The sequence below is a fragment of the Tauraco erythrolophus genome, chromosome 6, assembly GCF_009769465.1.
Source record: "Tauraco erythrolophus isolate bTauEry1 chromosome 6, bTauEry1.pri, whole genome shotgun sequence".
NCBI lineage: Eukaryota > Metazoa > Chordata > Aves > Musophagiformes > Musophagidae > Tauraco > Tauraco erythrolophus.
In genome coordinates this window covers 19,349,423-19,374,612 of record NC_141470.1, presented here as the reverse complement: position 1 = coordinate 19,374,612, position 25,190 = coordinate 19,349,423, and the positions used below count along the sequence as shown (strand labels likewise).

At 36.9% G+C, this 25,190-nt stretch overlaps 1 protein-coding gene across 1 annotated transcript in view; it reads right to left on the bottom strand.

Moving 5' to 3' along the window:
* The window catches only part of GAS2 (growth arrest specific 2), an 86,665-nt gene extending 61,965 nt beyond the window's left edge, over positions 1–24,700 (bottom strand). The window contains exons 1-2 of the mRNA XM_086613853.1: positions 24,559–24,700; positions 16,488–16,612 (exon numbers count right to left, since the gene is read on the bottom strand). Coding sequence (XP_086469979.1) covers positions 16,488–16,612; positions 24,559–24,700 — 267 coding nt within the window. The remainder of the gene's footprint in view (positions 1–16,487; positions 16,613–24,558) is intronic.
* Between the last annotated feature and the right edge of the window lie 490 nt (positions 24,701–25,190).

Sequence of the window (25,190 nt, the reverse complement as noted above, 5' to 3'; positions counted from 1 at the left end):
TACTCTGTCTTGTCACATCCCCTGATATCCAGCCTATATTCATTCATGTCGTGCTAAGAGTACTAAACACTGTTTTGGAATTCGTGATAAAATACTCATATTATTTGAGGAAATTTGAACTAGGGGAAAAAAAAAACATAAAGAGAGAAATATTGTGCTATAAGGCTGGTGGATACCATCTGGCAATCAGAGGAGACCTGGGTCCAGCATGGGCACAACCAATCTGCTCTAGTCAGCCCCGAGCCCACAGGGCAATAGCAAGTCTGCGGCACTGGTCCTGGAAAGCAGAAGCTGCTCCTTGGCACAGATGCCCTCAGCAGTACAAAAGCAGCTAGAAGCAAGGAGACAGCCAGGAGAACCTGCCCAGCCTTTCTTTTATGGGCTACTGGGAAGGCATTGAAATGCCTGGCAGCAATGCAGAGAACGAGTTTTCCCCAGGGTCACTGCTGCTCCCAGTACTAAAAATACATGAATAAATCTGGTTCTGAATATTTCATGTCTTCTGATTTAGGTAGATCACAATGACTGAATATAGAAATGCTTTCAAGAAAAGCAATTCAGAACAGATGGTTTATGTGTCAGAAATCTATGGAGTTAGAGTCAGCAAATAAACCATTTAAAACTTCACGTACGTAATAGACTATCCATAAATTACACTTCTATACCTCAACAACTAAGACAGACCTTTAAACACATCAGTCAACCTAGCTGCACTGTGAAACTTAGACACTCATGGAGCTTGCAACATTTCTTTTACAATTATGAAGATTACAGTGTCTTTTAGAAGCACGTTTTTGTAGTAACAGCTACTGACAGCAAATTGTAAGTCTAGGTACAGAACTACCACACTTAACTAATCAAACTTCTGATGTTCTCTAGTTTCATAGTGAAAGAAAAATCATCTGATTAATGGATGCCCCAAACAACTCAGAAGTGAGAAAGACCCAAATGTAAAAACAAGGCATGTCCTGGACTACAAAAGGGGAAAAAACAACATTATTGAAGGGGCAGGTGGAAGAGGGGGAAGCTTTAAGTCATTTTACAGAACAAATACTACACAGATAAATACCCCTAGCATCACATGATGTCGTCAAAATGTAGCATTCTATATTTCATCTCATTTCCCACAACATTAGGCTCTTGCTGAAGAGAAGCACAAAAAACCTCCTCTCCATTGAGCAACACACAATCAGGGTTATCACAGAAACCATAGGGAAATACTCCTATTTTCTTATCACGTAATAAATTTCCCTACCACCTTTTCAATAGAAGTCTACTTTTTTAATATTTCCAAAATGATCACTGTAACACTCAACCTATAACACATGAAAGCTCTTTTTTAAGAAAGGTTTCACTCACAAATATTTTTTACTGATTTGTATAAATGGCCTGACTATCTCAAAAGTGCTTTCTAACAGATCATTCTGAAGTAATTAGGTTTCCATATGGCAAAAGTGACTTTTGTTGACATAGTATAGTATAACCGCAGTTGCTTTGAAACAGCAGTGGCCGCAATTACTCCTATCAAATATCATGAAAACAGTTCCCCAGTTACACTCCTTTTACAATCTTGTCTTGTTGATGTGCATGCATGTGGTTTAATGCAGGATGTGAAAGTGTGAGTGAAACATATGACGCAACCCTGGAAAAATGCTGTCAAGTTCATTTCTAAACCCAAAAGGGACTCTCTTACATCGATGCTCTGAAATCACATGGAAAAATGTATTTTTTGTACTCTTTTTCCAAAATGAGGGTCCACCAGTATATGTCAAAAACCTCTTTTTTTTTTTTATGGCAGACTTGAGCCACATTTGAAGATTCCTAATCATACCTCCCTCTTTGAATAGATGATTTCACAACTTTTTGAACTGTCACTCATACTTGAATAAAAGGAACAAGATTAGCAATTTTGTTTGTTATGGAAGAGGGTTACAGCTAGCGAGGCACTCATAGGAAAAATTGGCTTTTATCGCCTGATGACCTACATTGACCACAACGGGGGGAAAAATTACACTATGGAGACTGCAGTATCTGACTGCAGTGGTGTTTCTCATGTGGCTATTTAGTGTTGCGTAAGCATAAACTCATATTGAAATTTGAGTATATCACCTAGACCAAAGCTGTATCTATTTCAGCATTTTTTACAATTTTGCCTTTAACTTTGCTGCTGACCACAGATATATTCTTTTCCTTCTTAAATTCTTCTCTCATTTTGCTCAGGTATTCTTAGAAAAGCCCTCCTCCCCTTGTAAAATCTGAATTAGTTCATTAGGATAGGGAATAAAAAAAGAGAAGTTCTGCTATAATCTTCTTTGTAAATATGATTTTGCTTCTTGACTTTAATTAATTTGTTAAGCATAAGTGAACTGAAGCTCATTGCTACAATAACATTCTCTTATTGAGCTGTTACAATTCACATCACCTCAGAGTGACAAGACACCTGGCCAACCATCATTTATTCAGCTGCTATTCTTAATTCTTCAGGAACTCTAATCTAAAATATTCCAGATCTCATTTATAAATCACAGAAGTGGTGTCCCATACACTCACTTCAGCAAAGGAAAATTAGTTTTTCCTCAGGCTGCTTTGCAGTGCCAAAATTCAGGTTTAGTGAGTAGCCGTGAAGCACAGACAAGTATGAAATAGATATTAAATAAATGAAACTGTAATACCTACAAGGTAAAATAACTACTCCTTGGCAAGGTGGGGCAGTTTTGTTTTCTCCCCTACGCCATTTACTATAGGAGAGAACGCTTTCCAAATATAACAACTGGACCAACAATCAAAACAATGTGCTAAATGAATATGCAAAATGGATAGAAGGAACTCTGAATACAAAAATACAGATATAGAATTTAAAATAAAGCATTTCCACGGCAATAAATAAAACTGAAGAAAAAAAAATATAATCTCAGCCCTCCCAAAGCTGCAATAAAAGTTGAAATCCAGGAAAAAATAAAAACCAAAAACTCGACATGGAAATTTTGAAGGCTTAGGAGACATCAGTAAAAATTGCTGAAGATTTTTCAATAGATGCAGAACAAGGAACAGCTTCCAGATTAATGAAAAAATGGCATTGCACTTACAACAAAGAAAGCATCCCTAAGCAATTCACTTAACAATTGGTGAAACACTGCCTTTTGGTGAAATAGAGTCTTTGCACTGTCATATTAAGTACTGTAGAGAGATGTCATTTTAATGGAAAAGCAGGTTGGATTTCAAGTTTAAAGATCATGTGTTGACCAGATTTTTACCCTATTTAATCACTGCAGAGATCATCAAAAGCCAAAAATCACTCATTATCAGTTTCTTACATTCTAAGAAAGCATTTGTGATCACCTTGGAATACCTAACAGATTTATAACATGCCAATAAAAATATTTAACATCTCAAGGCTTTATATCAACATACAGACTACAATGTTAAAATAAATATAGAACTAAATGAATGGTTTAGTCATGCTATTAATGTCAAAGTACAATATATTCTCCCATTTCTTCCACACAGCATTAGTTTTAACTTCTCAACAGCAAGCACAGATGAAAGAATAAGCTTAATTTAACAACAATATAGTTTTAAAAGTCAAGATTTTGTTCACGGCTTTGTTCTTTTAAGAGCTCTGTCCAAGACACAGCTTACTGGTCACACAGCAAAAGATGAAAGTGTTGGTCAGCATTCCAAAAAAGATGGAGTTCATAAATAATTACGAAAAACTAATTAACAGAAACACCGCAACTTCTACTTCTAGCAGTGTGTTAGAAAGCCAAGGAATACAAGAGATGATTCACATACAATGCACCAGACAACTGGGAGACCCAGAAGTAATTAATGTCAAAAATTGGCAAGGCAGAAGCTTCATTCACCAGCTTAAGCACATTTTGATTATTTGACTAATAACTAATTTAAATGTAGTCAAGGACATGTCCATTTCAAGGTATGGAGGTAAAATCACAACGTCTGCCAGTATCAGAAGGCCACTTACAAGAGGCTCGCTATTGGGCAGCTGGGTAGCAGAGACCAACAACCAGGAACCTTCCGCTGAAGAGCAAGTGAGGCACAACTAATAGAAGCTGACAACAAAAAGCCCATTGAGACAGATGCCAGACCCTGTTCCTGCACACTCAATTTGTGTAATTGAGGATGAGATTAAGTCGCTATAGTCCAAAGTCTTGGGGAGGTCTGTAAATTGACTTTCAAAACTTCCAGACATCTAACTGTATAACATATCTACGCCTACTGACAAGTTCACTTTTATTAATAGTCTTTCAAAGATCTTGTAGAAGTAATTTACAAACTCCAGGCATATATGCACCACAAATCAAAAGCCATTACTTCTACTTATCTACAAGCTGAAAATGCTAGCAGGCCAAACACAAATATCAAAGACGGTTAGTTGTTTTTTTTTTTTCTAATGCTGTAATAGCATTAGAGAGAGACTACCATTAAATAGTATTAAAGAAAGAGACTGCAATCAAAACACAAAAAATGAAAGAACCTTATTAAAATTTTATAAACAGAGAAACTAAGACAGAGATGCTGAGGTAAGTCATGGCAAAGACCTCCTTGCAGAGCTCCTGAGCACAAATGCAAGAGGCAAAGCCTGGGATTCGGTAGTCCCTTCCCATCCAATAAATGCTCTGTACTTTGTCCTTAGACCTCTGGTTTTCAGAATTTACATTTAGATGGGGATTTTTAAAATTGGCATTTCATAATAGGTTTCTTTAATAATATCTGATTAGAGCAGAATAGGGCAATTCTCACAGTTGCTCTTTCAGAGGACCATTACACCTTATCTTTGATATGTGATTGTGAGCTTTTCTCAATCACAACCAGAGAAGCCAGAGCTGAATTAACACAGAGTTAGTTGAAGAAGTTACTGAATTTCCCTCACTTATATTGGAATTTAATAAGAAAAAAAGAGAGGACTGCATTTGAGTAAGTTTGTGGCTACTTCACTGTCACACAGTAGGACCTGTGAATGAACATGGCAGTTACATGCGTTAAGTAGCCATTTTTCTATGAAATGTAAACTGGTCAAATCTGAGTGGATTTTCATAAGACACATTTCAAAAAGCCTATTATTAACCCACAATCATGTCTCATCAACATCACATTCTTGAAGGGGGTATGATTCTCTCAAAATAAAGTTAAATATGAAAAATATTAAATTTTGGCAAAACCAACTCATTGTAGTCTCAGAAATTTCAAAATCACTTTTCCCCCTTAATCATTCCAGAAGAACCCAAGCTAAAGATAATGCTTAGGAAATTTCAGTCTGAATAGCTGAAGTCCATCAAAACACATTACAGGTTCTAAAATTTCATATCGAAAGATGTTTCCATACTTTCACTTACAATATGGTGTAATATAGTTCAAATAACCAACATATTTCTTTGATAGAATTATAGTGGATAACCTTTCACTGGCATTCTGAATAACAAATGTTAAGAAGCCATTCAAATTCCTTGATGTAATTATAACGCTGGGTATGCTGCTGTATTACAGTCGTGCCTCCTCTTCCTTTTCCTCCTGGTTTTCTCTCGATGATCAGTCTCACACTTTGTGACCTTTAGAAGTGCGAGGCAGGGTAGTGGGTTCCCAGCTCTTTCTGTAAGATTAGTTCCAAATGGTGCTTTACCTAACATGAGCCAAGCGTCAACGAAGACCGTGATAAAGACCTACACAGTCTAAGGGAAGACAGAATTTTTTCAGATGCTTTATCTATTCACTTTTTCTACTTCCAGATGTTTAACAAAGATACAATTTTTATGCAGATGCTGAAAACATTCAGAAAGAATTTTACATGTAGCTCACTGCAGGTAAGTCTGATTCTCCAAAGCCCTGTACGTTCATTTTTAAGAAAAACTGCATCTTTGCCTTTACGATAAAGAATCTGATCTTCTGTGAATTTTCCAATTAGAAACCGCAAGGAAACTGCTAGAGCCCTGGGAATTCTAAGCTGGCGCAGAGTTTAAAAATGTCCATGATTTGAAAAACATGTTGGAATGTTAATCTATACAGCCAAATTTCCAAACCAGCCTTAAATCAGCCTCTAAAGTCGTGAACAAAGCTCTACCATATACTTGAAGCATTTGGGGCTAATTTACATATATGAGCCCAAATGGGAATATATGTTTATTTAAATAAACAAATTAGACATAATTATGATATCTATAAATTGTTGTCTGTGCCTGAAAGTGACTTCTGTTTTCTCCTTCTGCATTGCAGTCATCACTTACGGCTGTATATTCACTGTTCCCATTGTTTCAGAAATTTTGGCTTACGATTGTTAAGTTCAAGACTCACTATTGGTAAAGGGACCAAATTCTGTAGTTCCTGCTTATTTGTTATTCCCTAAAAACTTGTAACACTAAGCTTGACCTAAGAATTACACAAGCTGAAGACAGTTGGTGTAAATTATATTTTCTCAAACTGTTAAAAATATATATGCTAATTTCCATTCAAGTCCCTAATCTTACATTTCTGTTCCAGACTCTTCCTCTTAGTCTAAATAAAAAGTCCCATAGAAAGATTTGTTACAAACATTTTTACAGTTTGCTTTAAAGACTTAACAAAATAAATAACAGGAATGTTACATTTCATTTCACATAAAAGGCAAAATCCAGCAAATCTGAAAATGGATGTTTATGTATTTCTCTCAGAAAATATGCTAACCCTATTTGCAATACCTGGACTGAAGTAACGGTAAAAACGTTATGAAAACTTCCAGTTTCAATACAAATTTTATGAAGTGTCTAAGTATTAGTATTCCATACAAAACCAATGTTAATTAAAAAGCTTGAAATATCTTCTAGTTAAATTATATTATTAGAAACCAAAGTTTGGTTCTTCTCTTGACCGGCTTTGCGGTCTGAATCATCAGGATATTTTCCAAAGCAGGATCTAACAGGCAGTTAACTGCTTAAATCTGCACTGTTTTTTCTATGACAACTAACTTGAGATGCAAATTCTGATTATTTCTGCAATGGCAAATAGCAACGGAGGGAGGGGTATGCAGGTGAATCCCTACCTCAGGTTCACTGACAGGAGCAAGACCAGTTCACACAGAGATTAGATGTGCTTCAGCCAAACCGGGGAACAAACTCTGCTTTCCTAGGGACAGGAACTATCAGCAGGAAGAATGATCTGGAGAGAGATGTTGTCTCAGTGCTCCTTTCCAGGACTGTGTAGCTCTTCCCCCAACACAGTGCATGGCTTAGAGTGCACCTAAAAGCCTATAAAAAGTTCTTCAATGTATTCACCTGGAAGGTGCCAAGCAGACAACCACAGAATATCCTAAATTAGTTCAGAAATCTCTTTTTATGGTCTGGTGAGAAACAGAACTCTATCCTACCATTCAATCCTCCTGCAAGCAGAAAAGCCTCAGATGTAAGAATTATTTGCTGAGGCATATAGGGTTTGTCCACATGACCTGTTGCAGGCAAGTCTTACAGCATCTGCAAGAAACCTGGTAGCAATCCAGTTGAACATGAGCTCAGCAAGCTATTGACATGTCTGAGAAAGGTACAAGGAATTCTCTAACAAACAGCTTTACAGTCTTGTGGAAATGATTCCTTCCAGATGGATTAGCACTTGTGAGTCATTTCACAAGATTATTCTTTTCCTCTCATATCCACATCAGTCTGTCACTATAAAGATTAATATACAAAAAGACAATGCTCCACTTTTTTTTTTCCTCTCTCAAGTAACTGAGGGCCATATCTATACTGTATATGATTAGAAATTGGCTCCACAAGCTTTTTCTGCAAAACAAAAGTCTCCAGAAAGCACAAGTGTGCAGACAAGCAAATTGCTACCCAGACCACAAAGAATCTGTTCATAGCCCAACCACATTCATGCAATTTTCGACAAGAGTCAGATTTATAACTTACAGACAGCACCTGAACACGGCTCTGCTATAGCTGAGCACTCTCTACACTGGGCAGACAGGCTCAAGGCACCAAGCTTACCATATTTGCTGGGAATCCATCCCATCTACAGGGCACAGATAACCTTGAGAAACTGAAGCCTACAGTAAAAATAAAATCACTACATTGATTAGACCAGACTTTCAGCTTGGCCATCCAGGGTCTACAAAGAGCAAGATCCACACGCTTCAAAGGAAGATACTTCAAAGCAGACAAAATATAGAAGAGACTGTCCAGAGAGAAAATGTATTCTTAGCCCTTTCCATTTGAACTTGAATTACATCTTCAGGCATAAAAATTTATACCTGTCCCAAATTTTTAAAACTCTGAAGCAATTCTCTCTATTCTATCTTTGGATGTTCTCATAGAAATCATACATATTTGATTCTGTTTAGGAATCTGTTAATCTTATTCTTAATTAAGAACATTTTGATGCAGTAAGTTCAAAAGTATTATTATATTTCAGAAAGACCAAACAAAAGGAAATTATAAATTTACTGATTTGCATTGCACAGCATCTCAATCATTTGTTGAGAGGAAGATTTCCTTAGGGTAGGAACTTTTCTACTTGAAGAAAAAAAATAAAGTTACCTGGTTCGGCATATTTTTCGAATTTTAATATCTTGAATAATTTTAATGCACACCCACTTTTTGACAACTCCAGTAAGGGAAACGCAAAGAGCTTCGGTGTTGATTTTATGAACTATAATATCTAGCGCAAAGAACTTTTTATTAGCCTCCTCATTCTTAAGAGCTCTTCAGAAATACTGTGGTCTTTAATACTTTATTCAGGTTTAGTCCTGAATAAACCAACTACTGAGTCTTCAAATTATGCCAAGCACAGCCTGCCTCCTGTCCACCAGCCAAGCTAGCTGCCTTGGGAATTATTAAATGTTTTCCTAGTTCGCTTTCTAGTTTGATATTTCATTAGTTTAGGTGAAAATATACTAACATGATCTATTATACCTGCTATAATTTGTCAGATTTGTGTATGGTCTTCTGTAAACAAAACCAACGATTTAATCTTACAGTTATCTGTACAAGTGTCTCGCCTTGTCCAAGACTTGAACGGATCTTCCAGGATTACTTACAAATGAGGGTTACAGAAGCATATTCATTTTTCATTTAACCTATGTGATATTATACTCATATGAAGATATGAAAGATTTTCTAAAAACAAATTTCTTGATTTCTAAACTACTGCCAGACACTTTGTTTTCTTTGATGATACAGGCCTTGGAGACTTAGAGGCATTCATTACTCCTCATGAACCTCCAAGATTCTGATAATTTCTTCATCCACATAATTCCCTTTATGCAAAGTAATGACTGAAAAGATAAAATAAGCATAAACATATTTTCTGCTCTAACAATTAGTTAGAGCAATCCTAGAGCTGTTACACAATCCCAACTCACTGGTTCAGGAGATAAGTCAAATCCTAAACCACTGGCCCATATTCTCTACTTTAGGTGTTTCCTACATTTGCATGTGGCCCTGTTGTGGAGCAGACACAAAGCTCTTTGAAGCAGTAGATTCACAAGCAAAGGTCTGTCTCCTATCTCGGTTTAGAGAATCATTAAGTTTACATGTTTTTGTAAATGAGCAGAGTCAAATATCAATTTGTTTTCATAATGGGAACTACCTAATACTAATCACAGCTCGCCAAATGAAGTAGCAATACTGTTTGGCACACGAAGAGCTCAAAGCTCTTTATAATGTTCACAAATCAAGGCACTATTGTACAGTGAACAGTATTCCCAAGGTACAGATTTGGAAACTGAAAGCAGAGACATGTATTCTCCCAAAAGCAAACAATAAGCTTACAGCTGAGATGGAAAATTAACTTGCCTCCAGTTTATAATCTTGTTCTTTTGCCACTAGCTCCTTCTTTCAATATTGACAGAATTGAAGTCAGTTCCCTGGCTTTTCAAGTCCTTAGTTGATAGGATTCTGTCTTTACTTCCACAGATAAGTAATTCTCTTTAGAAACACAAACATCTTGAAATTTAAAACAAACTGAGTTTTCACTTGTGAAACTGCTGAAACGTTTTGCCTCTGAAATCTAACTTTGATATTAGAACTTAATTAAGGGCAAAAAAAACCACCTTCCATCCCAAATCTCAGTTTAGATCTCTTAATTGTAACTCTCCAAATGCATAATGTGACTCTCCAAGTGCTCTCACTAGGCTAAAATCTCACCTTATGCAAACCTGCATGACTATGAGAAGCCAATGTTGTCACAGTGACCCATCAAGTGTCAGATTCAGGAGGTACATTTCCCAGGAGCAAATGAAAGCTTGGGATATGGAACAACTGCAAAATACACTTCAGATACTAGGACTACAGATAAGACATGGACAGAATCTCTTTTATGTTATGAAATACATTAACGTGTGTGTAAATTACTGTTTTCATAGAGAATTTCAATGGAAGTGCACATGCACATCCTAGGGCAAAATTTACTCTATTTTCTATACAAGAGCTTTATTTCAGTGCACATTCAGTTTAATCTTATTAAATCAGTTCCCATTGGAAGAATACAATTAAATGCATATTTGAATTAAACAGTCTAGGACTTAAATATTTGCATCTGGATTTATTTTGTACTTACTTCTATTTCTTTCTATTTATAGGCCAAATCAAATCTAGATCATGGCTTCCTGAAAATGAATTTGAATTTTAGATTTCAATTAGTTATTCGAAACTATTTCTAAGAGAGATTTGAGTTGAGATTCACCTGATTAACCTCAGAGAATTCAGAGAAAAAGGATGATTCAGCTTCAACCTTTCATTTGCCATGAAAACATAGTTTTCAGTGGAGTGTTAATAAATGTATAGGCAGCTTCAAGGATGGTGGGCAGACTCTTATGTCCTGCCTATTAAAATGGTGATAACTATTAACACAATTTATTTATGTTTATTTTAGAATCCTAATTAATGAGCTTACTAAACTAAGTCCAAGCAAACGTGAGCTCTGTGCATGCTGCACATGCCTTGATGCTTTGAGTTTTTTTGTACAGCTGTGAAATTCTCAAATTAACTATCTGTCAGGAAAAGTAAAATACTGCCAGGAGAGCATGGAGATGAAATCCAAGCCAATGGGAGAAAATTACAAAATGGCATCCTGTGACATGAATCACTTTTACGGAATAAGTCCTGCTATAATAATAAGTCTGTAGTTTCTAGACCGTAGATCATTAGCAGCAGCAGCGCAGGTAGTTCCAACAACTTATTACCATACAAATCTTGTGCATTTAAGATTGATATCAGTCATCTCCTTGTCATTTTATAAATGTACATGATTAGCCTTATTTATGACTGTAAAATCTCCAAAAAGGGGAAAAAATGACTTCTTTGAAAATATATCATACATCACACCAGTCTAATACTGACCTCCCAGTTTAAAATTTCCATTTTCATTTAAAACTTGAAGTTTTGTCTGTCTGAAGAAAAGGATCAGATACAACATCACTGTTTTCAGAATCATTAGGTTTTGAAGCATGGTTTAGCTGCTTAACAATGAAGAACATTGTCTTCTACGATTTGCAAAAAAGCCTAGCACCTAACATCCTTTGAAATGAACAACTATTAAATGCTTTATCTTTAGAAACTGAAATGCTTTTAACAACCTATTACTAAATTATTAACAAATCAAACACCACAAGGTTAGGGAGCTAGACTCATGGAGGACACATTCAGAGTATCTATCATGATATCCAAAAGTGCCTATTATGGCAGAAGGCTCAGAAGGGCAATGAACAGAGGCTGGGTAAACGGCACCAGAGGCTGCTAACCCAGTGCCCTCAATGACACACTACTCCTCTGGATAACAGACACCAGAGTGTGAGTGGGGTGCTATTCTTAGCTGTAGGGATTCAGTCCTAAAGAGGAATCTTTATATAGAACAAAAAGTACAAATTTAATTTAAAATAATTTCTTTGAAGTTTGACCCTTGTGAAAGGATAGATTTGTCCATGTCCACCTGCAAAACCAGCAAGGTATTGAGTCCCAAGAACCAATAACACACAGAATTTAAGAGAGTGACCCTACTGGGTCAGCCAAAAGTTAATCCATGGCAGATTGGCTGTAAGTAAGTATCTGAGGAAGACAGACTGCAGCAAACGTCACACCTCTCAACGCTTTCACAATCTCCAACCATTTTCAGCTATGGTAACTTCCTTATCTAGCTACTGTTTTCTGTGTATTCTCTTCTATTGCTTTACTCAGTGTTTTCTTGAACCCAGTTACGCTTTAACATTCATTAATAAGAAATTTCCAACCATTTTGTAATAAACAAGGACTCCCTTTTGTTTGTTTGGCTCCTACTCACTTCATTTGATGTCTCATAGTTTTTGTATAGAAATGACTGAACATCTACCACACCATTCCTGATTTCGCAGATTCCATTATATAGAATCATAGAATGGTTAGGGCTGGAAGAGACCTTCAAGGGCCATCTAGTCCAACCCCCCTGCAAGGAACAGGGATATGCCCCCATGCTGCGCCTCTCTCTCCACTGAAGAATCCTAACCTACTTAGTTACTCATAAAAAGCTACTCCATCAATCTTCTTCACTTATAAAAAGTTACTCCTTCATTGATGTCGTGGTTTAACCCCAGCCAGCAACGGAGCCACACAGTCACTCACTCGGTCCCTTCCCCTCGCTCAGTGGGAGAGAGGACAGAATCACAAGGGTAAAAGTGAGAAAACTCACAGGTTGAGATAAAGACAGTTTAACCAGTAAAGCAAAACCAGGAATTCCTTTACTCCTTCCCATCAGCAGGCAGATGTTCAGTCATCTCCAGGAAAGAAGGGCTCCATCACACATATCAGTGACTTGGTAAGACAAACGCCATCACTCTGAACATCCCTCCTTCCTTCTTCTTTCCTCAGCTTTATATACTGAGCATGAGCATTCCATATGGTATGGAATATCCCTTTGGTCAGTTGGGGTCAGCTGTCCCAGCTGTGTCCCCTCCCAGCTTCTAGTGCACCCCCAGCCTACTCGCTGGTGGGGTGGGGTGAGACACAAAAAAGGCCTCAACCCTGTGTAAGTACAGACAGCAATAATGAAAAAATCTCTGCGTTATTAGCACTGTTTTCAGCACAAATCCAAAGCACAGCCCCATACGAGCTGCAATGAACAAAATTAACTCTATCTCAGCCAAAACCAGCACAATTGCCTTCCTCTGACTCTTAAGGAAAGACGACTTTTGCATCGCACATTTTTTAATCTCCTTTCCAGTTTCTTAAAGCTATATTCCCAAGTCATATTACCAGTAGTTTCCTAACTCTTTTGAAAACACCCCCAGTATCCACAAGTTTCTCCACATGACACGAAAAGGAAAGGTTTATATCAATACCACTATTTTTGTTCCAGATTTGGAAAATCTGATATTGTGGGAGGCACACATTTTTTTCATTTATGCATTCCTGATTTATTCGACACTCAAAAAGGCTGATGCTGACTTAGGAGGGGGTCCTTGAAAGCTGAAGAAAGTTCAGTCCTCCCTTATAAGAAAGGGAATGATGCAGTTCTGTTAAGAAACAAACTGCAAAACTAACAGTGGCTAGAAACACATTGCACAAGCAGTTAACCCAGAAGCAATAGGATTTAACCTCTGCCATTCTGTACAGTATTACAATATGAACTTCAGGAATTATGGCAAACAACTGATGAGTCAATATATGCAATATTAGTTTTTCATGTCTTCTTACATGCATTGCTATAGCTGCTAAACTGGCCAGACAGCTCCAAAGAGCTGCACAAGTGAATTCATGACCAGTCATACATATCAAGCAGAATAGGATATATCATTTTCCTTTAAGACAAAACTAAACCCAAAATATTTTATGGAGGTTTGCCACCTAGGAAGTAGCTCCCATACAAGGAAAAACTTCTACTTATGAAAACAAACTAAATCTTCAAGCTTGCATAAGGACTTAGTAAGACTTTTTCCCACCATTATCTATATCCTTATCCTGTCTCCCTCACTCAGCTGCAACCTGGTGCTGCCTGCAAGCTGATCCTTCTGGCAGCCACTCATTTTATATCAGTCTACTTCTATCTAAAAATATTAAAAGTTATATATATGGATAGAAAAATCAGGTTATCTATTGTGATAGAGGCTGGACTCTATAGAACTTCCAGCTGCTAGTGAAGTCACCAGGGCACCTCGGTGAAAGACCATAGTGTTTCCATTTTCCTGTGCACCAAGAAGTGGTCAAATGTCTTCAAAATTCCACATGTATTGCTAAATGAATACATAATAACGATTCAGGAGAGGACTGTGGAATTCTTACTATGCTAAATTTCATACGGTATAGTCTCCTTATAAATTTCCTTGGCACCACAAGTCAGATTTTCCAGCGTGTAGACTAGTCCTAATGCCTAGGATAGCTACACAGGGAATTGCAATCTGAAAGGATAAATAGCTCCCTAATAGCCTAAAATGACACAAACCTATTACTCTGCCATTTCTTTGAATTCTTACTATACTAAGTATGAAATAACATACATTGAGAAAATAGTGGAATAGAATTTTTTCCCTTTAATTGCATTGCCTGTTATATCAGTTTGACAAATTAAAGACCAACAAATCTAGGTAATTACAACATATGGGATCACAAATGCCTAACTGGCTTCTAATGTAACATAGGTTCAAAAAAAGGGGGATCAGCTAACTGAAGTAATGAAGGCCATATTCTCAGCTGAAGAAATTAATACAAGAAATGAGGTCTACATCTTTTCAGTGGCAAAAACAGAAGTACCAAACATTAGTACATTCCTGAGTAACCTTTCCAAATGGTAGCTCTCTCCAAATGAGTCACCATCAGACAAAAGTCTCATGATACAAAAAATTTAAAAAAAAAAAAACACAACAAAGCAACCTAAACCCTAAAAAGCAGTAGTTAGAATAATCAGTAGAACTTTGTAGTAGAATTTATGAATATTTTTTTCCTAAGAATTTTATATTAAATAGACATGGTTTCCTGAGATGCCATTTTTTTAAAAAAATGCCTACACTTTGTGATTTAATTGATTTTCTTGTACACCAGCTGGGCAAGATAATAAAAAGGAATGTTTTAGAACCGTGCAGGCAAGTTCATCTTTCGGGTATTCACAGAAGCTTTTAGTAGCTTTTGTCAATAATGGTACCTTTTGTTTATTTGTTTAAGGGAAAAAAACCACAAACAACGAAACACCAAGTAACCTTTCTTTCTGCCTAGCTAGTTCCTAGGCTCAACTGAAAAAACTGCCCTAAGTGTTTTTGCCACTTGGGAACTACTGTAACACTAACAGGCCATCACTTAGACGAAGACAAGCTGGACCATATTATAAAGAGGAACTTAGAAGTCATTCAGTTACTTCTACTAACCAAACCCTGATTATAATTTGAAATATGAAACATGAGTTCCAGCTGTCTTTTCCTCCTTTGTGGAGGAAGGCTTCCTTCCTTCTCTACTTGACTTATTATCTTTCTTCCCAGCTATCTTTTCTTTTTTTTCTATAGAAAAAAAAAAACAAAAGCACAAAGCAAGCAAACAACACCTCCCTGCACCCACCCCAATCCACAGAAGGTTAAAAAGAACCAAACAGATGAAGCCTGCCTTGGTCCAGAAAATTTATTCTGCAACAACAATTATGAGCTCGGAACCAAGAAAAACAACTTATGCAGCTGTGGCTGACACAAGGCTGTCAGTTCTCAGAACTGCTGATAAAATTTATGCTTTGCCCTAATTTCTGCTACAGACTAGTTATGAAAACAAAGAATAGAGGATGCATTATGTGATTTCCACTCTTGGGCTCTTTTTCACCTGATGTGTATTTGCCTGTTTTAGCTTTCAAGAAAGATGTATCTGAATTCAACAAGAAATATAAAAACAGTTTCAGAATAAATGCATTAATGTAAATGTCAGCCATTTAATTTAACTTCTCCTAGAAAGAAACTTGCTGCACTTTTTAATTTCTCCCAATAAGACTGTCCTATGAAAATCATTTAAATTAAATACAGGTTGTGGTCAAGGAAGATCTTAACTGATCTCTGCAAAACTCTTCAGTATCTTCTGAAGGTTTACATTTTCCACATCATCCCTGCAACTCTTTACTGAAGCTCTTTCAGTACACCAATAGGACCTTTAAACTCAAGGTACCAAAACTAACTATAGAATTTTATTACTGGCCTCCCTAGAACTGTTTATGGAGGAAAAGGCACCTTCCACAGCTACTTCATATTCTCCTTGCAAATAAACACAAGGATCATGTTTTCTCTATTAAGCTACCACATCACACTGCTAGATCTTGTTCTGTGTCTTATTCTCCACGTTACAAGTCATTTTTTGAGTAACTTCCTCTCACAGTTACCTTAATGATTACTCAAGAATTACTAATTTCCCCAACTTCATATTGAAATTTTTCTATGCAAAGCAATTACCTCCCTGCCCATTCGCAGAATCTTCAAAAATGAAGTCTCTTAACTGCCCAAAAAAGTTCAGCAGCAAAACAGTCAGATACTTCAGATATTGATAACACATGCTACAACATTTACTGACACTTACTTTGCCAGGCTTGTTTGCATCAAAGCTGTTTTCTTTAAATTTCTCCTGCAGGGTCTCAGCTAACCGACAAAGCAAGGCACCATTATCCAATTTCTCCATAAAGGTTTCTGCTGTTATTTCTCTACCTGAACAGCAAACAGAAAGTTAACATGGCAGAAAGCGTGCAATAGTATAGACTGCATTTGTGTAAAAAGAGAAATCAACAGAAATCTTTGCGACAATTGAAAACATGCTTTAATTGAAAAACTTGCATTACTTTGAAAGTTCAGTGAATAACCTCACTACTACTTTACTGGTACACATACAGCAGATTATTCAAAACCAACATACTTTCTTTGGGATAGGCATGTGGTATTTGAAAAATAATTCTAGTGTATCAGACTCCACGTATCTCGTTTACGAATTTCCAGTGCTTTTAACCTAGAGTTTTAAAAGAAAGTACAGCAGGCAAATGGTTTACGTCAGTGTGCAAGGGTAGCTATAGCATAAGAGTTGCTAACACTAGTGTAGCTCATTTTGTAACAGAAGTAGAAAACCATGTCAGGAAGGAAAGAACTGTATTTTTAGAGAAAAGACTTTAAGACTTGATCTTTCAAGTAGCTGACAAGATACTACAGTGACTGTAATGCTCCTTTGAAAGAGGTAAAGTTAAGTACGTTAAAAAAAAGGGGGGGGGGGGGAAGAGAATGAAACTTCATGTTATGTATCTACTTGCCACATAGATCAAAATTTTCACCCAAAGAACAAAGTCAAAATACTCTGATCTCGAAATACATCTATTTTTATCATGTTAGATGATGCTGTACTTCAGCTGCCACAGATCGTCCTCCCTAGCTACAGTAGATCAGACCACCTTCCATTACACCGTAATTGCATCCTCCTGGCAGAGGAGATCGCAGGAGTCCCAAGATGAGATGTGCACTCTGACCAGGCTGGGCAGGCCAGATGAGAACACAACAATTTACCACCCTAGACTAAACTTCCAGGATCTTGGCATCATTTCCAGGTAAAAACATTCCTATTTCTTATTGAAGGTCTTTCATTTTCACATTTCTACTGGAAAATTTGCCTTCTCTTTGCACACTTTTTTGACTAGTAGCTGTATTTTTCAGCCCTCTTCTACTAATATCAAGAGATCATCAAGGACTAATTCTCACTCTTCCTGTTAAGACAGGATTTATTTATTTTTGGTGATATTTACATGTGTCTTCTGGGAACAGGAATAACACTATCAACTCATTTTTCATAGGCTGTTACACAGCAAAAATCAGTAACAATAGCCTACCCTGCCAAAACAATTGAATACTAAAAAAGTGAAGTAAGAGTCGTTCCTCATCCCATCCAGATCTACTCCTGCTACTCAAAACTTCCTTGTTTGCAAGCAGGACAACAGGTAGAAGTCTGCCTGCTGCTGGTTAGGTTTTTTTTGCCACAGATTTTTGACCAACAAGTAGCTGCCTGACTAAATCAGGATTTTTTTGTTTTCTAGTTAGTTTTGGAAAAGCTGTTTTCCATGAGATGTCTGAAAACATTAATCCATTTAGAACACACTTTTTTTGTCAAAAAAAAAAAACCTAGGAAAAGTGCATTTCTAAAAAAAAAAAAAAAGAAGTAAAGCTTTTCTATACCTTTTCACTCAGAACAAGAGCATTCATTCATTCTTTCTTTCTTAAGTTAGAAAACTAATACTCAAAAGAAACAAAAATGAAGTAGATAATAACAAAAATGAATATTGTACTTATGCAATACCTTGCTGGTACATTGTAGGCCCTTGCCTGAAAACTGTTAGATACTTCAGCATCCTCTGGGCAAAAAATTGTGAGGCTTTTCAGTTTCGTAAGTTATATTCAAAGACTAAGATAAAGATCTTAGCAGCAAATCATCTTCTGGTACAAGAGTAGACTTATATTTTTTGTTGAAGTTAAACTTGCTTTTTCTACCACACTTCTACTTCAGAAGTACCTGTTTAATTTGAAGGTTTTTTTTCCCCTTTTTATTCCCCCTGCCATATAGCCCACTTTATAGCTCCTGTATACCTAAATGACTTCTCCAGGCAAAAGAGCAGTAGCAGCACTGCAGACATTCAGTCGTAGCTTGTGCATAACTGACAATATTTTAGTAGTGCCTCCAGCTTAGTTGAAGCCAGGACTGAAACTATAATAGCCTATAGATACAAAAATCAAACATATCAGCACCTCAAAAGCCTTCAGCACCATTCTAGCCCACATATTTTCCCATTTGCCCCATCAGCATTTTTGGCAAGAGGTATAAAGCCATTAGAAAGCTAAATTTGAAAAATGACTATGTTATAGGAACTGCATTATTTTTAATAGAGTATTGCATTTTATAATGGATTAATTTTCTTCTAAAAAAAATTATTTAAAATCTTTTTAACCTACTCAAGATTTTTATTTTATTTTGGAAAGTATAATTTTTCACACAGGTAAAAGAAAAATCACATTCTGTCCTATGACTTATAGATTTATTATTTCACTAGCCAACCTTTAAAAAACCTAAAACCTATTTAGAGGTATTTTCTCTTTACACAGACATGGAAAAATTCTTCTATCTTCTCCTATCTAACAATACATTTATATTATTTTAAATGCTGAATTACATTAGCAGTTTGGTCACTGCTGGAGTATTTTAGTTCTGTTCCCTTTTATGAAAGCTGAAAGAATGAGTTTTGCATTGAACATCTGTATCCAATGAAAAATATATTAGGTGTCAGCTTTCAATTCACTGTATTTTATGGCTCCAAAAGGTGGTATTTCTTTGCTAAAACAGACACTCTGACATATTTAACAGTTGAAATGTATTGATTCAAATGAGAGTAATGTTCATAGCCTGAGGAAAAAAATGGCTCTGTACATTTGTATGGAAAAAACATTAAACTCCATTAAAAATGTATAACTCCCCCTATAATTACAAGAAAGCAGTTGCAATGTTTTTATAGAATGGTAATAACATTAGGTATAATAAAAAAAAAAACAACACCAGAAGTATGGAAAAAAAACAGGAATATGAAGGCTTTCCTCAAACCTCGCAAGCATTGTTTACCCTCTCTTTACCACAATCACCAGATGCCCCTTAAAAAGACCAACTGTTACACCTGAACACCTACCACTTGGAAACTGTGGGCAGCTATCTGTAAGGCCACCCAGTCCTGGGGGTCCTAACACAACCACACTGGGAGGTCTATGAAAGAACCACCTGCCCAGGGTGTGTGCCAAAGCGACCAAAGATAAAGCATTACCTAGGGGCTGTCTCAGACAACCAGAGCCTTCACAAGAAGGCAGAGGGGTTGGAAGGCTAAAACAAAGTAACAAAGTCTAGTTGGTTCCCCCATTATTGCACTGGGTTCTTCCACGCTTAGTTTAATAACTGCAATGCAAGACATGGACTCCAGTTTCCCTACTAGCCAATTGACTATTTTAATTGTACGCTTCCACAAAAATACTAGTTTAGAAATAGAAACATTTCACTTGGGTCTATCTCTGAAACACATTGGGAGAAGGATGAGCTTCGACAATACTGAGGTATCAGTGGAACAACTTCTGACCTTCTAAAATCGTGTGGCATTTAAACCCAAGATAAAAAAACACAATAAAAATAAAGAAAACAAAGGCCAATGACTTCGCACACATGCAAAACTGGTTCTTTTCTGACAAGGCTACTCTGTTTCCTACAATAGCTGACAGCAAGAGAAATAGTTTTGATAGCATTGAAACATTATCACTTACTTGAAATGAGACATATAAAAAAACCTCAAAGGCATGTTGATCCTAAAGAAAATTATAAAGCCTTTCAACCAAACAATAAACTGCATCAGTGTCAGCAGAATCACTAGAAGTATCAGTATCATGAATGTCTAAATATTCAGATATTTAAAAGCTGTATTTCCTACTGGCTTGAGCTGAACCTATTGATGTTGAAAATGAAGGTACTGCTACAGAATCCTCTTAGACAATAAGATAAGCAAGAACTTTTCTTGTAGAAGACTTCCCACGATTCATCCCCAAACTTTACAGCTCCTTCAACACACCTTTAAATTCCACGACTGGTCTTCAACTCAATGCCTCTCCTGACATCCGTACCTCTCTATTCCTTTTCTCCACGCCCACTTCACTTTTGCACACAAGCAACTTTTACATGCCTCATGCGACATTCAACGTTTACATGTCCAATTCCTCAGCATCTTGCATCCTCCAGCTCCTTACCCATAAGCTTCCGAAGGCCAGAAAGCTGTGTTAGGAACAGGCCTCATCACTGAGACCTTGAAGCCCAGATATGTGTCCAAGGCACAACTTACAGGTCTATTCCATGGTCTCATGTGCTATATGAAGCTATATGGATTAAGCAACAATATCATAACACTCTGCAGCTGGAAAATGGGCTCTAGGAACAGGATAAAAAATAGCAGAGCTCTACACAATAACCAAAGGGAAAAGAGAGAAACCATGCCTCTGTACGTGCCCCAGACTACAGACTGGTGATGAGGCCCACTCCTGGTGTCAGCTCTTTTGCCTCTACAGACACACAAGAGGAAAGCCTACTGGAGAGTATAGCAGACAAGAAAATCCTATTTGCTTTCAGATTGTCACTTTGCCTCTGCTAGAAGATAACTATGGCCCAATTGTGCTAATTCCCATGTGAAGCTTTCTCATGGTGGAACAGAAGTTTTCGGTATCCACAAGGGCATTCTACTAAAATCAGTATATACACAATCTATCAAATTTGGAGTGTGTCAGCAGCAAAAACAGTGTTTCATGGGCTCTATACATAATAAAAACTAGGCTGAGAGATGATCATGATTTGCCAGACAGTTGGGTCAACCCATTTCCTTAACTTTTCCACTGCAAGGATCTCTACTGATCCACTAGAACTCAGCAAATGGAAGTTAGGGTAAGAGATACCATATCCATAGCCACAATCTTCCTCTCCAGCATGCAAATCCCAACCCCCACAATGCTGACATGTCTACTTTGAGAATGTTATAATGCACAATATTGTACCAGTCAATGCCATTTGACACATCGATTTCATCTGCCATGTCCTTTTTCCAGCCCCTAGAACACAGGCAACTAAAATCTATTCAGCAATGGAGCTGTAACGACAAACAGTCCTCTCGGAAACTCTGAGTTTCTCTGACATGGTTCTGAAAATAATTAGCAAAATGCGTACAAAAGTACTAGTGATTGCTAAAAAAAATCCGCAACAACGTCCACGCTAAATCAGAATAAAATGTCCAAAGTCTCAGGGTTAAAAATTTTTACAGGGTTATTTTCCATCTGCACCATGTATCTCAGTCTTGCAATTTGTCGCTCGGGTAAGGTCAAATGCTGGTTATGCCTAACTTCCATCTAATATCCAAACTCTTCATTCATATTGTAAAGTTCAATATCCTTCTGATGTTTTCCACTTTGGAAGTTTGCACCCACATCAGGCTTTGCTGCTGCAAAACTGTCACCATTTTAACTTCCAGTAACATAGTGTAGGATATATTTGCCTCTCCACAAAAATATCCAACATCATTAGCTAATCAAACTACCTCAAAGAGTTTCAACCCTATTCTTGTCTAAAATATTATTTTTTTAAATCTACATTTATTCGAAATGAGTATGTGTCCTTGTCAAGTCATAGTATAGATGAACCAACAAAATTAAACAAAACGTGAACAAACACGGCAAAAATTAATTGAAATGCACATTAATTTTCTTTATAAATTGAGAATTCCTATTGCATTAAAACTGGCGTAAAGACACTTATAATGAGGCTGAACAAGTTATAGCACAGAGCAAACTAGGGAGTGTATACACAGAACATTATCTCCTTTGTCTTATCTGCACATCCATGCATGTCAAAGTCTACTGACCATTAATGCAAAGTACATTATTTCTCCTATGGAGAAAAAAACCACAACAAAACAAACAAAACCAGTCTTACATAACCTTTCATCCTTTTGCATGCTGAAGAGAGAGTGCAAACAGGTTTTTACAACAAGGTAACAGCATGCTATAAATTTATACTGATTTTATCTTACAGTAACATGCTCACGTGTATGTGTCCCTCCTCTCACTAAAGTTCACCTAAATTATACAGTAATTAAACAAAATTTGAATTCTGAGTTAATATATTTATATGAATATTAATTACTTTAATTCAGTTACACTCAATTTATTTTGACTGTGAATTTTAACTTAATTGAATTATTAATTTGAATAACAATGTCTGCACAGGAATTCAACACAGTTTAACAAATCACTATAATTTCAGTTCTTTAGGACAAACTCTGAGAAAAGAAGAGCTTGGTGTGAGGTGTGGGGGAATGCATTAAGCAGATGAACTGTGTATGCTGCTTAATTAACAGAAGGTTGTGGCCATTTAGTTCTGCAGTGCAGAATTTGGTGTCTATATGAAAAAAATCAGATTTTTAATTATAGTTGGCATTTCAGAACCTCCTGCTGGTTGCTACTTCTTGCTAAAAAAGTGACCTCATTCCTCAACTTGTCACTGTCACTCTGTTATGAACTGCAAACAAGCTTCTATTTGTTTTAGAGTGGCTCACTGAAACTTCATTGTTTAAAACATTTAAGCAATATATTAAATCGTTAATGGAATGTGCTGCTTCTGATTCAAAAAACAGTCTTTTGGATTGTTGTCTTGTGGTAATTGGAATGAAAAGTCAGAATTTCTGGACTTTGTTCTGGCATCGTCTAGACAATTTTATATTCAAACTAATTAATTTAAATGGCAGTACCACACAGAGATGTAATTTAAAACAAGTGCCACCTTTGCAGTTGTGGATTCATAACTACTCCAACTCTAAAATGGGTATCGCCTACCTGCAAAACACTGTGTTCTTGCACTGTACTTATTGACTACACCTCTCATAACATAGTGATACTCCTTTCCTCTTAAAAAAGAGGAAATACAGCAATGTAGAATGTGCAGATGAAAGGCACTAGATATACTCTATGATCGTATGATACCACCGAGACAGTTCAGCTACAGCATTTGCCAAGACAAGACACCGCCTATGTCTCACCAGAACACACTTCCAGAAAAAAAAAAACCACCAACCCAAACCACACACACCATATTTAAAAACGCTCATTCAAATTTTACTTCAAAATAACATCAATGGAAGTTTCATGTAAACATCACCTCCTCTGAAATACTTCCTCCTCTTTGTTTAATGAGAGGAACTGCTGGTATATTTCCCTTAGGAAGAGATATCATATAAATCATGTATTTCTTTGGTAGAATCCTTTGGACTTACAGAGATCACACAAAAGCCATTTTCTCCTGAACATCCTCAACAAGCAACATACTATTTCCTGGCTCATAGTTTCTAAATTCCATCTTCTTGAATGAGTTGTATATCCCAAAGAACTGACTGCCTCCTTCCTGCCAGGGACATACTCTCATTCACTCCTCTTCATGTGTACCTGACCTTTTTCTTGGCTTTTGGTTCGCATCCTCTTTCATCAACATCATGTTTTGCCTTCACACACCAAGACGTACAGCTGCAACCAGTAAATCCCCAGGTCCCAGCTGCAGTCACTAGGTCAGACCCCACTACGCACAAGCTTCCACAAGCCTTAGCATGCATTGCCTTAGGCAGCAATTATCAATCACTAGACTGCTTGGTCAGCAAAGCACTATTTAATGGCTTCTTCCGTTCAAGACAGTCAGTACACCCATACTCTTTAGGAGGCCTACCAATAAAAACGGAAGAGGTACTTAACGGCAATAATTAGCACCATTCAGCTTAACGGTATTAATACAGACAACACATGGAAAAGAACGTTTAAAAGGAAATTACAGGAAAAATAAACATGAAATGAATAACGAAGTTCAATTATACCACTCACAGAAACACTGTAGAGGCAAACTATTTATTAGCTTTTCTGGCCTCGCTAACAGTTGCACTATGTGGAGGTAGCTACCTAATCATAACTACCTTTATTTTTGAAACACAAAGAAGCGTGGATGACTGAATTCCCAGCTAACAGTGTACAGAATTCTCCTACCACCCAGTATTGTCTTCTATCTTACTGTATCTTACCCAGTAGGTTTGTGAGCCACAGGGCCAAATCCTCTTTCATCGGCAACAAGTTGGCCTCATGTCTACTTGCAAGCCACTGACTGTATTGATGCATATCAGAGAGGCCAGGCCCACGTGCCTTGGGGCTCAGAGCAGTGCACATCGCTTATCCGCTTGTTGTACCTGTGTTATCATATAGTAAAAGAAAAAAAGAAAAAAAAGTACTTCATTATACCAAATCAAGTTTTGCAGATTCTCTTTTTAGAATTGTAGAAGATGACAACAGGAACTGATTCTACGAGATCAGATGTCAGACAAACAGATGTAGATCTAACACATGAATACAACATCGATAATCAAAGTTTCATTTTGTTAACGGATCACATTGCAAGTGATTAAATCATACAGATAAACGTCAATTTCATTTGTACTCACCAAGCTACACATTGCCAACACATAACCAAATATTCTGCAAGGAATGATTAAAATCAAATCAAAATAAACATTTTACACAAAGCTAACAACTCATTATGGTGCCTGATCCAACATCCATTCAAAATAAATGGAAAGCTTCAGAGATTTTTGGATCAGGCTCAAGAAAAACACAGGAACAACTGAGTTACACTACTACAGCAAACTTACTAACAATTATC